Genomic DNA, 14,972 nt, shown 5'->3' on the forward strand with positions numbered 1-14,972 from the left:
GTACCAATTAATGTGATGTTAAGGATATAAGTCTAAAGTAAATGTTGAAAATGTCCACCTTCAACGTCTATGCAATTTTGTACCGATGATAAAATGACCGAGCCACATTTTTTAACATTTTTGTAAGTCAATATTATTAAAAGCTTCTCTTATTCTATCAGCTTCTATTTTTCATATCATCAGGCGTTGTTGGATGCTTCTGATATACAATTTTTGTTATATAGCCCCACGTGAAAAAATCAATTTTGGAAGAACTGGAGCACCGTCGTGTAAAAACCTCAATCGTCAAAAAAATGTGGTCCAATTAAATAATCGCCAACAATAGCACCTTAAACATTAATAGATCACCTAGTTTGACTTTGAGTGTTAACAAAGTAGGGATTTCTTTATGCATATTAATGAAAATTAGTATGAAAATTATAGTACCTATTAATAACTGCGCGTCACAATCTGCAATTACGAACGTGTTACTAAAACCTTCTTTGCTTAGAATACTGTTGATATAACAATCTAAAAACTGTTACATCAGTTGTATATTGTCTTGATTTATGTTTTGTGTGAGTTGTTTATTAAATAAAAATAATCTTGTTATATTATTATACACAAGAGATATTTTTTGTAGGAATTTTACGATTCTTGTATATTAGGGAAATATGATAATTCCTTAATATCACATTTATTGATACGTTCATTGCATATTGTTATGGTTTATATGTTTTTTTAGTTATTTATTGAATAAAAATAATTTTGTTAATATTATCACTTAATAGAAAAATTGAATGTGTTGCCGAAATTTGAAGATAACTGAAAATATCTCGGAAAGTGATGAGTTTAGATATAGGGAATGCTACATAAAAATGAAAGAATATTATAAGTACAATATGTCTAAAAAATAAAATATAGGGTGATCATTTAAAAAAATTGAGAAAATCGTAATTTGGTTTTGTAGTTCACCCTGTATACAAATATTCGTCAATGAAATCAATTAAACTTAATTTACAAACTACAGTACATTGTTTATCTTATTATAGAAAACAAATTATTGTTCATGACTTAGTTCTATATATACATGGTGTTAATGTCATAGGGATTTCGAAATAAAATGGTCAGAACTTGTTAAATACTCTGTATAGTAATGCAAAATCCTATATTTTATGAACAGGTATTGTGAGAGGAATATAAATATGAAAAAATACTGATCACCCTGTAGAAATGAACATATTTTCCAAGCCTGGAGAATATGGAGACATTTTTTTCTAAATAACTTTTTTCGATATTATATACCATAATGGAATTATCGACCGATCCCGCACTAAAAACTCACCCTGTATGTGGATACGTCACTCGTATGAAATATATGCCAAAATATCGTAATTTAAAAAAAAATCGACCTGTTTCGGGATTTTTCCTTGAAGTCGCCGGTTTGCGAAATATCGAATTTATTCCAGACATTTGCACCATACTGTATATAAAAGCTCAACTTCAGTCAGTTTTTATGTTTATTTAGTGCTCATTATGCTTTGTATTTCTTGTAAATCTTTCATTATTATTCCAAAATAAACATTATTATTATTATATACGCAAAGCCACTACCAATATTTGTCGTCACCATCAATAAACCATCACCGTATAGTGTGTACCCTACAAGATTCATGAATGAAAGGGGTCATGCGTAATAAATATGACAGTTTATGGATACTCATAGGAATATTATTGCACTTGTGCTACTGAATTATTAACAACTAACTAAGGGCCACTGCTCTATGCTACTTGTAAGTAGCGATTGGAGAGGTGGGGGATAAATTAATAACAGTAAATCAATGAATGTGATAACGCAGGAATATTGAATTAAAAGTACAAAAAATTAGTAAAACTGATTAACTAACAAACAATATTACAAATTGAAACAAACTATTCGGTGTCAGAGAAGGATTTGAAATATATACCTTCTCTGAAACAAACAATTCGATTTCAGAGGAGAATTGGAAATAAGGGAAGCTTTGTTCTCAATGCTAACATTACTTCAAAGGCCATGGAAAGTACAGAAACCAATTTACGTCCGCTTTATAGATTTTGAAAAGGCGTTTGATAGGGTCATCTTTTCATTTATTTTAATAATTGTTGTCTATATATGCTCCCGAAGGTTAGTTGGAAGTCGATGAACAATATTGTCTAGTTCTATGCCATGTCCGTAGCTTTTTTCGATGGTTTGCGTTAGTACGTGGTTTGCGTCTATTGGTGATCTCCCTTTTGTAAATCCCTGTTGATAGTGTCCTATATTTTTTTCTATGTAACAATTTGGTCAGTTTCTTATGATTGCCATCAGGATGTTATTGTGTTCAGTAACATAATAGCTCTATAGTTGTTGCCACTTAGTTGGATCCTCTTCTTAAATATTGGTGTGATGTTTCCGTTTTTTCATTCTAAAGGCATATTTTCGTCCTTCCAAATTGTAACCATCTGTTTCAGTAGCTCCTCTTCTTCGTCTATGATCATCATCATCATCATCATCATCAATGGCGTTACAACTCTTCGCGAGTCTTTGCCGCGTTTACTATTGCCTTCCATGTTTGTCGGTCCTGTGCCACTAATAGGGAACTTGCACATTTTTTTTTATTAGATAATAATGTTCAGTTTTGTTTAAAAATGAGATTTCCAAAATTTCACGCTTCAAAAACTCGTAATAACTTAGAAATACATATTTAAAGTCTTCAGCGGTATAAAATAGTTCAAACGGCACGTGACGTCACATAGTTTTGCATTAGTTTTTATTATGGTTATATTTCGCTGTGTCTAGGTACACGCTAACGTGTACGCAAATAAAAAAGTTAGGTAGACGCGAATTAAACTTCATCAAGCCAGTGACGTCATTATTTAGCTTGCGCAGTTACTATATATTTTGGTACATGCTATTTTGATATGTTTAGTGTTTGTTTGATGGAAACATATTTGTTAAGGGACGGGTAGCAGAATTATTCAGATGTTTCAAACTTAATTGTAATAAATCAATGTGTATATATAAAAGTATATATTTAGGTTAGCAAAATAATTATATGTATTTATTTGACATGACATGTAGGTACAAAATATTGTTAAAATAATTTTTATACATAAGTGAATTATTATAATCAACTATTCTAAATGCAAAATAAGCCACAATTTAACTAAAAAAAAATATTTTATTAACGTTTAGACGTCCAAATCGGATGTCATTGGAAAAAATTGTTTACTAAGCAACAACATTTTTGTTTAATTTAATAATATTGTATTTTGACAACGACATCCGGTTTAGAAGTCGAAACGTTAATAAAATCAATTTTTTAGTTAAATTGTGGCTTAGTTCCCATTTAGAATAGTTGATTACAAAAATGCCAAAAGGATAATAGCTTTAAAACAAGTTAATTATTATTGTGAAAGCTTTAGGTCTTCCTTTTATTTTAATCTTTTACGGTAATACTATTTCATTTATAACTAAAAAAATATATATTAATTTATAGTCTCTTATCTTTTGCGTACTGTTTTAAAATGTTCTTAAACTCATTAAAAGAACTAAATAATTGTCCGCACTCCGTAGTTAATTTAAAAACAAACACTAAACAAATAAAAAATAAGAAATCACTGACACTCTAACTTTTTTATTTGCGTACACGTTAGCGTATACCTAGACACAACCTTATATTTAGGTATATTCTTCTTCTCATTCTTTAGTTTATTGGCCTCCACCTACTTATGTATTTGGCAAGCTCATCGTCGTGGAATAAGTCAAAAATATTTATATTCTAATGACATTTATCGTATGTCATTGTAATAATATATACCAGTTTGTTAAAATTGTAGTTTTATACTGTTTTTGAAGGAAAGGAACGAAGGTTTACTATTGAAAATAAAACCATTTTGTAAAAGTACAAATTTTCTATGAACAGGTCAAACGATCAAAAACACTTGTAACGTCACATAAATGTATTTTCTACTGACGTTTATAACGTCTAATTTAAAATTCTGTTTACTTTATTGGAAAAATGTAAATGTAAAACCAAGTAACGTCACGATGCGTTTTGGACCACCTGTTTGAATTTGAATTTTTAATCGTCTTTAGGGGCCAAACGACAGACAAACAAAACTTTTTTATCTTTGATACATGTTTTAAATTATGTTCTGTTATGATTTATAACATTTTTTTCGAATTTAAAAATTTATGCAAGTTCCCTATTCCCATTGTCGCACTCCCATTTTCTCTAGATCTTCTTTGACTGCATCTTTCCACCTTTTTCTAGGCCGCCCTACAGACCTTCTTCCATCTGGCCTTTCCCAGAACACATTGTTTATAAGGCGATTGTCGTTACTGCGTATCACATGCCCTGCGTATCACATGCCCTGCCCATCTGAGTCTATTCTCAGACCGTTATTTTTTAATAGCCATTTAAATATTTTACATCTATATAAACAAAAGAAAGTCGTGTTAGTTACCAACACTTATAACTCGAGAACGACTGAATAGATTTTTTTGAAATTTTACCCGTATATTCGACCGGACTGAGAATAGGTTGTTATCTGTTTTTCATACTCGTACGTCACAATAGGGGTTGCCCCCTGATAGTTTTTTTTATTTTTTTGGACAAATTTTTTTTTTATTTTTTTTGTTTTCATTCTGGCCTTGGTTTAGAACCTTTAGCCACGTAATTACATATAAAATTATTATTCGTTCATAAGTACAAAATTGTCCAGTATACACTTAAAAATAAAGAATAATAAAAAATAAAGCTTACAAATAACAATGTCTACTTACTATGTTAATAAATACAACTATGCTAATTTTTCTTTTTTCTTTTTTTTTTACTTCACTACGGTAGGAACTAAATCCGATTCATCCTCTCGGAGATTTAGAACCTCTTAGTGATTTTTTTTTAATATTTTTTTTATTTATTTTTATTTTTTTATATACAGCGTGTCCAATTAAGTCGGCATCATATGGGAAACTTTTTTATTCTTAGTTTTATGAAAAAAAGTTACTCTTTATAAAAAGTTGCGCATGGTCTAAAACTTAAAATACAACCATCAGTTATCAATTTTTTTTAGGCCGTGTACGAGGTATGTCAAAAAATATGAATTTTACTCAAGAGTAAAGTAGCTTTATTTTTCACAATATTGAAAATTGTTATAATGAAATAATGAAAAGTTGTTTGGAATTAAGAACTATATTTTAATATGCAATTTCATCCTTCTAATTGAAAAAAAAATTGAATTTGTTTTTTAATTATGGATAACCAACATTATTTTCAGTTATTTCAATAATGATGATAACTCTTTTATTATTAATTTTACGAAAAACAGTTATTCTGTATAAAATGTTCTGCATGGTCTAAAACCTAAATTACAACCATGTTATATTAAATTTTGTCAATTTTATACGAGGTGTATAAAAAAACATGAATTCGCTTAAGAGTACTTAAATAAAATACCGTTATTTTTCACAATATTGAAAATTGTGATTATGTAAAGTTGTATAGAACTAAAAATCATGTTCCAATATGTAATTACATTCTCCTTATTGAAATATGTCTCCTCAAAATTCATCTCATTTGACCTACCTCGCATAAAATTGATCAAATTTGATATTAGATGGTTGTATAGGCTTTTGACCATGCAGAACTGTTTACAAAGTATATATTTTTTTCGTACAATTAATAATAAAAGAGTTATCATAATTTACATAACTGAAAATAATGTTGCGTTATCCATAAAAAAAATTCAATTTTTTTTTTCAATTAGAAGGATGAAATTGCATATTAAAATATAGTTCTTAATTCCAAACAACTTTTTATTATAACAATTTTCAATATTGTGAAAAATAAAGCTACTTTACTCTTGAGTAAAATTCATATTTTTTGACATACCTCGTATACGGCTTAAAAAAATTGATCAGTGGTGGTTGTATTTTAAGTTTTAGACCATGCACAACTTTTTATAAAGAATAACTTTTTTCATAAAACTAAGAATAAAGAGTTTCCCATATGATGCTGACTTAATTGGACACCCTGTATATATATTTTTTTATTATTTTTTTAATAATTTTTTTTTAAATATTTTTTTTTATTATTTTTTTTTAATCTTTTTTTATTATTTTTTTTATCTGTTTTTTTATAATTTTTTTTTTGAACATACATAGTTACAATTAATTACAGGAAATATCTCATTCATACATTACATAATACAAAGGAAATATCTATCCATTCAAACGATTAGTTTTACATTCACACTTTTAATTTAATTTTTTGAAGAAATGTCATAATTAGTTAAAAAATTTTAATGTTATCTTCACTTAATAGTACATTGAAGTCTAGGGGAGTACTTAAACCTGCTTTCAGCAATTCTTGTAGCAGCCACATACTTGTATTGAGATGTAAGGGACAGTTAAAAAATATGTGATTTAGATTAGCTATGCTAGTTCCACAGTCACATCTGCCTGTTGGGAGAACTCAGATTTTATGTAGATGCTTCGGAAAACATCCATATTAAAAAAAAAACATTTTCTTAATTTTATATGATGTAGACGACAAAGATAAATACAACTCTAATTTTTCACTTTTCTATCGCTAACCGTTATTTTTTAATAGCCATTTAAATATCTTCATCTTATATATAAAAATCAATTGCTGTTCGTGTGTCTCGCTAAAACTCGAGAATGGCTGGACCGTTTGGCTAATTTTGATGTTGGTCTGATGTTGGTTGACCATGAAGGTTTATACGGTTTTACATAATCATTTTAGTAGCTTCCAAAATTTTTACATCTATATGTATAAAATGCTCTTTTCACAATATTTGGTGCCATACTCCTCCGAAACGGTTTGACCGATTTTTAAGAAATTTTACGCGTGTATTCGGCAGGTCTAAGAATAGGTTGTTATCTGTTTTTCATACCTGTACGTCACAAGGGGGGTTGCTGATGACGCCATAACTCTCATAATATTGACGTGAAAAATACGAAATTAAGAGCACCCAAAGTCCGAAAATTGAATTTTTTAAGTTTTTTTTGTTATGATTGAAAATTATTCTCTGAAATCTTCTCTTTCCAACGATATATAACACATTATAATATAAAATATCCGTGGTTACAAAATTATTTGTTTTTTGAAAGGCTGCACTCAACTTACCGCGTACCGGTAGCTTTATAGCGTATTGAGTGTTTCCCGAATACTAGATTTTTAACTTTTGATGTCAAGTATCTCTGGATCCTCAGATGATATAAGGATCAAATTTTTACAGTAGTTGTAGATAGACAATATCAAGGGCCGCGTAAAGTTTTATTGAAAAATGTACAAAAACAAGTAAAATAAAATCTTAACATTTTTGGGTTTTTTTGTAAGAGTATTTTAAAAAAAATGAAAATAAATGTTTCTTTCACTCTTACTTTACAAAACCTACGCGGCACTAAACAATACATCTAATTTCAAAATAACACAAAAATGAGGTCTCTAAGTGCTTTGGTTACAGAGCTATGTGACATAATGTTAATATTGTCGTTAAATGGGACTTCGGGAGCCCTTAAGTAGGTAGACTCCTTGCTGAATTCCGAGCAAAACCGTACTAAAATTTTTTTCTCTAGCGCAATCGGTGTCCCAACTAAAATATCTCAAGCCGTAGAAATATTCTGAAAACAGAAGAACGAGCGACAAATTTCATAGAAGAGAAGCTGAACAGTTTAACTTTAGGACTCAAATTGGGCAAAATATGAATTTTTTTAATTTGGCGAAATTTTCACTAGTAATACCACTAGAGGTCAAATTATTTCCGGAAATTTTCTAAAAATATTCATGATCAAAAAAAAATTTCCGGATATTAATTTGACTTCGCGTGGTATTCGGTAAGAAAATTCCACACCAAATTTGCATTTGAAAATCCAAAGCTGCATGAACAGATTAATAGCGCGCCATAGCTTTGTCAGCAATTATTTAGGCTTTCAAATTCGTAATTTCTACTCATTGTAGTTGCATGGGAATACCATTTCAAGATAGAAAATAGTATATTCTTCAATTTTACATAAGTTTTGAGTAACTACAAGTGATAAAATGAATCAAAACTAAATTATGCAAACAAATAAAAACCAGGCTGTCAAAAATGTTCTGTTATTGTAAACGTCAAAAAATTTCCACTATAATTCGCTGTTGGGTACCCCACGAGCAAAAAATTTCCGATAAAATACCTCCGTTGCCATGGTGATCTGTCAAAATAACGTATTTTGATTGGTTCAAAATTACAGGTGTGGAATTTTCAAAAACATATCTCTAAGCGGAACTTTTCGGACGAACCGTAAGCAGGAGAAAAATTCTGAGCACACGAAAAGAACAAGCAGCAAATTATAAAATTTTATTTAATTTTAAATAATTTTATTTAATTTTATTTAATGTAAGTATTTTATTTATTTTCGTTTATTTTATTTTATTTCATTTTTTAGTTCCATTTATTTTTTTATTTTATTTAATTTTATTAAATTTTATTTATTTTTATTAGATTCTATCTACTTTTACTTAATTTGATTATTTTTTTAAATTTATTTATTATTTTTACTTATTTTTTTAGCTTTATTTAATTGTATTTAAATTAATATTATTGTATTTATTTGTATTTACATAATTTTATTTATTTTTATCTAATTTCATTAATTTTATTTAATTTTAATTTACTTCATTTATTTTTTATTTAATTCTGTTTAGTTTATTTAATTTTATGAAATTTTATTTAATTCTATTTAATTTTATTTCATTTTATTTAATGTTATTTAATTTTATTTTATTTTATCAACACTTATAGAGTTAGAACCACCCCGAATCCAATCATAAATACAGGGTTGTTTCGAATGTAGGTCAAATAAAGCTGTTATGTACAGTGCAACCCCGATAAGTCGGCCCCGATAACCCGGAAGTCCGGCTAACCCGGACTTTTCCGATTAAGATTTTCATCAGACAAACATTTCAACAATTCAAAATAAAAATGTATATATGTAATATAATATTTGAGAGATAATGTGTATTTGTGTAATTTGAACTATACGATAATACAAATGAGTCATGGCACACGGCGGCATGGCAGAGCGAGGTTCATTGTCTTTAATTATCGGAAACCACCGGCACCTGTAGTAGTATTCCTTTTTTATTTTAATCAAACTGTCTTACCATTGTTTAAAAAAGACTAGAAGACTATTTAAAAATTTCTTTTAAACAATGGTCTTAGTCTTCACTGTTCTAAAATAACATAACATCGTTTCGATTGTGACTGTATTGCGTGTAGTACAATCTTGTATTGTTCGCTTCCGTTTGCTTAGTTTTGTGTTTACGTGTTTTTAGTAATTTAGATGTGTACTGTGCATATATATTTCATGTTATTTCAATTATAACGGAGTTTATCTGTAAGTATACCGTATTTTATTAATTTTTACCATATTCTCCGGCTAACCCGGATTTTCGATAACCTGGATCGGCCGCGGTCCCGATTAATCCGAGTTATCGAGGTTCCACTGTATATTAGTGTATATTCATTATAAGATAAACAAATTTAAGATTGTAACTGTTGCACTACAAACTTTATTTTGTTACTTATATCTAAACGTTATTACTTCAAACAATGTGTAATTAATTAAAAATAATAATAAAACCTCATTCACATCGAGCATTTTTTGTTTATTAATTACGAATTCCTTTTGTTTGAGGCAGTACGAAGTCTGCCTGGCAGCTAGTTAGGAATAAAAAAACAAATATATTAATAAAAAGTTAATACTGAACAGAAAAATGAAGGAGTAAAATTAATCAAGACTCAGAATCAACTTATCCTTCACACAAAATGTATTTACAAGACAAAACAAATAGTTTCCAATGAAGCATAAAGCATTTATAAGAGTCATGGATCATCGAATTAAATTAGATACACTGAAATCTTATTGCTAGACCAGTTTATGAAAAATTTTAATCCATCACAAGTACAGTAAATCTAAAAATAGGTTTGTAGTTTCCCTGTTAAGTATTCAATCCTGCTATAAATAAATCATGAAATATGTCAGTTTCTTAATGTATTATTCATATCCCATACATTACTTGCTTTAATATACTGAATTTTATACCAATATTATGTAATACTTACAACCATTGAGAAATTATTTTCATTTTCATTTTCATAAGAACTGAATAGATCACTGTGTTTACTGTTATTTATCTCAAACATGTTTTGTTATCAACTGAAATGTGTTCAGTGTCAGAGAAATATCAAAGAATCACTGCAACTGTTTATAGAATGATTTTGAAATGAAATGCAAGATTATAAACAACTTAAAAAATGTAATGATATATTACAAATATTTGATAATAAAATTGACAAAATGAATTAATATTACTAATGATATTGTTTTCATTAATTCCAAGCAATGTATGACTGGTATGTAGAGGCTCATCTGTCATTTATTCGCAATAGGGAACTTGCACATTTTCTTTATTACATAATAATGTTCAGTTTTGTATACAAATGAGATTTCCAAAATTTTACGCTTCAAAAACTCATAATAACTTAGAAGTACAAATTTAAAGTCTTCTGTATTTTAAAATAGTTCAAACGACCCGTGACGTCACACAGTTTAACTATATGGTTCCGTTTATGGTTATAATTAGGTATATTCTTCTTCTTCTTCTTCATTAATTTATTGGCCTCCACCTACTTGGGTATACCTCATCGCGGAATAATGGAAAAATATTTATATTCTATTAACATTTATCGTACGTCATTGTAATAATAGGTTTGTTCTAGCATCAGTTTCAAACGATTTGAAACCATCAGCGAATAGTGGACCAGCGCGAGTAGATTGGATAGCACTGGTGACTGTATTATGTTCTCTCACTGACCAACTGTTTGCTGACGGTTTCTGACTAGTTTGACTGTTTGCTAGAACAAACCTAATATATACCAGTTTGTTGACATTGGAGTTTGATATAGTTGTTGAAGGAAAGGAAAGAAGATTTACTACGGAAAATAAAACCATTTTGTAAAAGTACAAGTTTTCTATGAATAGTTCAAACGATCAAAAACACTTGTAACGTCACATAACTGTATTTTCTACTGACGTTTATAAGGTCTAATTTAAAATTCTGTTTACTTTGTTGGAAGAATGTAAACATATAAACGGATGACTTCACGACGCGTTTTGGCCTGACTGGAATAATTTGAATTTTTAATCGTCTTTAGGGGCCAAACGAAAGCCAAACAAAACTTTTTTATCTTTGATACATGTTTTAAATTATGTTCTGTTGTGATTATAACATTTTTTTCGAATTTAACATTTTATGCAAGTTCCCTATTGTCCCTCTCTAAGTAGCATGAAATCGTTTTTCATTAAAGTAACAACTGCCCAATCAAATCATCAATAGCTCCCTACATTAGAGAAATACAGAGAGATTATTGAAAAATATCGAAATCGACAGTGTTAGAGATCTTTTTTATTTTAAAAAATTTTGCAATTGGTCAATTTTGCAATTGAACAAACAATTGGTCCCCAATTCGTAAGTCCTAGGTTTTCATCCATTGTCACCGGAAGTTGATATTTGAACCCTTCGTGTAACTTTGCGTCAAATGATATATTATTTCACTAATGCATAACTTTTAAACAAGAAGTGCATAAACTTTTACTTTTTGTCTGGCAAAACGAAACCATGCCTGTAAATGGTCTCAAGGTATGATATGCCTGTTACATAAAAAAAGTGACCAGCTCCAGACAACTACAGAGGTGTAACCCTGTTCTTCTTCTTATTGCACCATCTCCTTTCGAAGGTTGGCGATCCAAATGGCAATTGTAGCTTTGGAAACTGTTAACCCAGTTAACAACTGCTTACAAAATACTAGCAGATATTCTCTACGAATGGCTCCACATTGACACAGTATGCATAATTGAAAAATACCAGGCCGGAATCACTCCAGAAAAATCAACAATTGACCAGATTCATTCAATAAGGCAAATCCTCGAGAAAACGTTAGAATTTAACATTGAGACACATCACCTATTCTTCAACTTCCATGCCACATATGACAGTGTCAAGAGAACAGTACTATATACCTGTGGCGACACGTTTCAATTACTACTTTTTAAATGCTAATTTTAATTTTTAATAACTTTTTCAAAATGAAATAACATGTCCCATTTAAAATTCACATTTAATATACAAACCATATGCATAGAAGGGCCTGTTAAGTTTTAAGAAACGAAATATATCCCTATTCAAGTAAAATGCCTTTGCAGTTTTTAAAACACCAGATCTAGTAAGTTGTCGCCTGTCTGGCCATATGGTAGAAATACATAACGACAGATTAGTGTTTGTGGTATAGTTCAGTAGTCACAGCGGGCACCCCATGCGGTCACACCCTCGCTAAAATAACAAACCCTCTTTCGAGACGTTTTCACGTTTTTTTTTACCGATTGAAATAAATATATTATTCACAGACAGTTTATTGTTTTTACATTTATTTTAATTTCATTTAATTGTTTTCGTGGACAATAAGGTTATTACATGCAACTCAACCAACCACCACGGAATACCAATCAATGCGTGAGTTCAGTATACCAAAAAAACTTATTGATTAACAAGAATGACAATATCTAACTTAAAAGCCAGTGTTAGAATATAGGGAGAGAATTCTAGATTTTTTGATATAAAATAAGACAAGTTGATGCCCATTCTTACCTCCTATTAAATATTGTCTTGAAAAAGACAGTCTGAGACACAAGAATTAGAGATATTGACATAATAAGGCATAGTAAGCAAGCTGTTGAGCAAAATTTCCTAGCAGTGGAGACGATGGAACAGAGAAAAAATTAAATTACTATATACATATTATACAAAACACTGCTGAGGCCGGCCCTCACATATGGAGCAGAAACATGGACTCTACATGTAATAATAATTATTACATGTACTTGCGCTGGCCAATTTTTTGTGTGACACACTGACAGGAAAATACAGCGTGTTTTATATGTTCGTTCACGGGTATTCTTTCATTTTTCCTACTGTAGAAAGCAGCAAATGGAAGAGATTAAATATCTTTCAAATCTTTTGAGAGAGCATTTGCAAATTAAAATCTATCTAGTCTATTTGAAGATACAGTTTAAAAATAGCCAGTTTTTTGAAAATTGCATTTTTTATCATTTGTAAACTTTTTTTTACTGCCTAAAAATTGAGTGTTTAGCTCATAATATAGTAGTTGGTTGTTGTTAATGTCATATGTATACAACACATTATGTTGTAGTTAATGATTTCTCTCATCTGTTATTCTGCAATATTACAACTCAAGGAATTATTAAAATACATAACAAAACCTAAATCTTATGTGTCTAAGCAAGCCTTTAGGTGGTCAAGAACCAAAATTATGGTAGTTTTAACTTTAATCTGACATTTCAAACAGTGGCGGCTCGTGGCTTTAGGGACAGGGTCGGAAAGGTTTTTGTCTCCTCAGATAGGTATACCATCTAATTGAAAGGCTTCAATCATTATAGAAGATTTTTAATTTTTGGTTTTTGTTTTTTTTTATTTTTTTTTGTTTTGTTTTTTTTTTTGTTTTTTTCACATTAGATTTAGATTTAGATCCTAAACATGTTTATAAATTAACTTTAGTCTATGTTGTTTGGACGTAGCAAAATGGGTTACAACATCATCGTAAAATTTATTAATGTGTTGGAGATATTTTAATAGTTTTTTTCTATTGACATTTGAGAAAAGCTTGACATACTCTTCTGTTTCATGGTGTTTCGACAATACGTTTTGACACTTTTGAGACAAGAGAAATCCCGTTCATTTAAGAGGAAACAGTAGCGATCAACAGGTAGCAACAAACATGCTCCAAGATTGCGGCTGTAATTTTGAATATTTTGTGGAGATATTTGGCACACTTATTCGTAATATAATAAAGAATGACGATACAGAGCCCAATTTCAGAAATATGTTAGTATGTGGAAATTACTCTATAACTAAATAAAATATTGCAAAAAGGAGCCTGTACCGCCATTAAGAAAGACAAAAAATACACTTTCTTCAAATAAACTTTTTTATCCCGTGCCTAGACTTTGTGTCACATTGAAACTAAGAAAAATCGATTTTTTTTAACAAGAAATCGAACGTCACTGACTTGGCAACATTTCGCCCCTATCTGTATAAAAATTATTGTTTTTGATAGTATAAACGTCACTGTCAGTGTCGAATCACTGACGCACTGTTGCCTCACTTTTGAAAGTTCGTAGAACTTTCGGAATCTTGGACCGCATTTGTTGCTACCTGTTGATCGCTACTGTATCACCTTAAGGCAATAGTTGGTAGCAATGAGAGAAGATAATAATTTATTAATTTCGGGAACAGTTTGTTGCAATGAATTGCAGTATATAAAATTATACATATTTTGTAACTTATCCCATCTTCCGAAAATATTTGGATCAGCATATAAAACTTTTAATTCATTCTTTAGTTGTCTATTTGATTAAAGAATGATGCATAGTTTTAATACACTTGTGTAATAGATATTTTGAAAATTCTTTGGCGTAACTTTTAAATTTTTGCAAAGCTTCAAAAATTTGCAAATCTTCAAAATTTGAAAAAAAGGAGTATCTATTTGCACAAATAATAATAGTATCAAAAATTTCAAAATATATTTGTTTTTCGAGATCTGTGTCATACTTTTGTATTTTTTGGGAGTGTTCGGAAATATCAAGCGAATCCAAAACGTCACTGCGTATATTATATTGAAAATTCTCTGAGATTTTTTACCAGCTTTGTTATTCTATTTTTGGAATAAATAATGTCAGTTGACTGATTTTCAACAACATTGAATATCACATCAGTTTGGGTAAACACTTTCTTAAAAATATGTAAAAAAAAATATTAAAAGAATAATCATTTAGTAAAGTTTTCAAACCGATTGTTTCACGAATCGAGATAATATCATCACTTGCAAAA

At 29.5% G+C, this 14,972-nt stretch overlaps 1 protein-coding gene across 3 annotated transcripts in view; it reads right to left on the bottom strand.

The window, feature by feature from the left end:
* LOC114329801 (H(+)/Cl(-) exchange transporter 5) overlaps window positions 1-14,972 on the bottom strand; it is a 100,447-nt gene that overhangs the window by 82,897 nt on the left and 2,578 nt on the right. The window contains exon 1 of one of the 3 annotated variants that reach the window (XM_050662454.1): window positions 10,132-10,152. The exons of the other annotated variants lie outside the window; for them this stretch is intronic. Coding sequence (XP_050518411.1) covers window positions 10,132-10,137 — 6 coding nt within the window. The 5' untranslated portion in view covers window positions 10,138-10,152. Of the gene's footprint in view, window positions 1-10,131; window positions 10,153-14,972 lie in introns of those variants that run through there. 3 annotated transcript variants of the gene reach the window in all.

Source organism: Diabrotica virgifera, chromosome 9, assembly GCF_917563875.1.
Source record: "Diabrotica virgifera virgifera chromosome 9, PGI_DIABVI_V3a".
NCBI lineage: Eukaryota > Metazoa > Arthropoda > Insecta > Coleoptera > Chrysomelidae > Diabrotica > Diabrotica virgifera.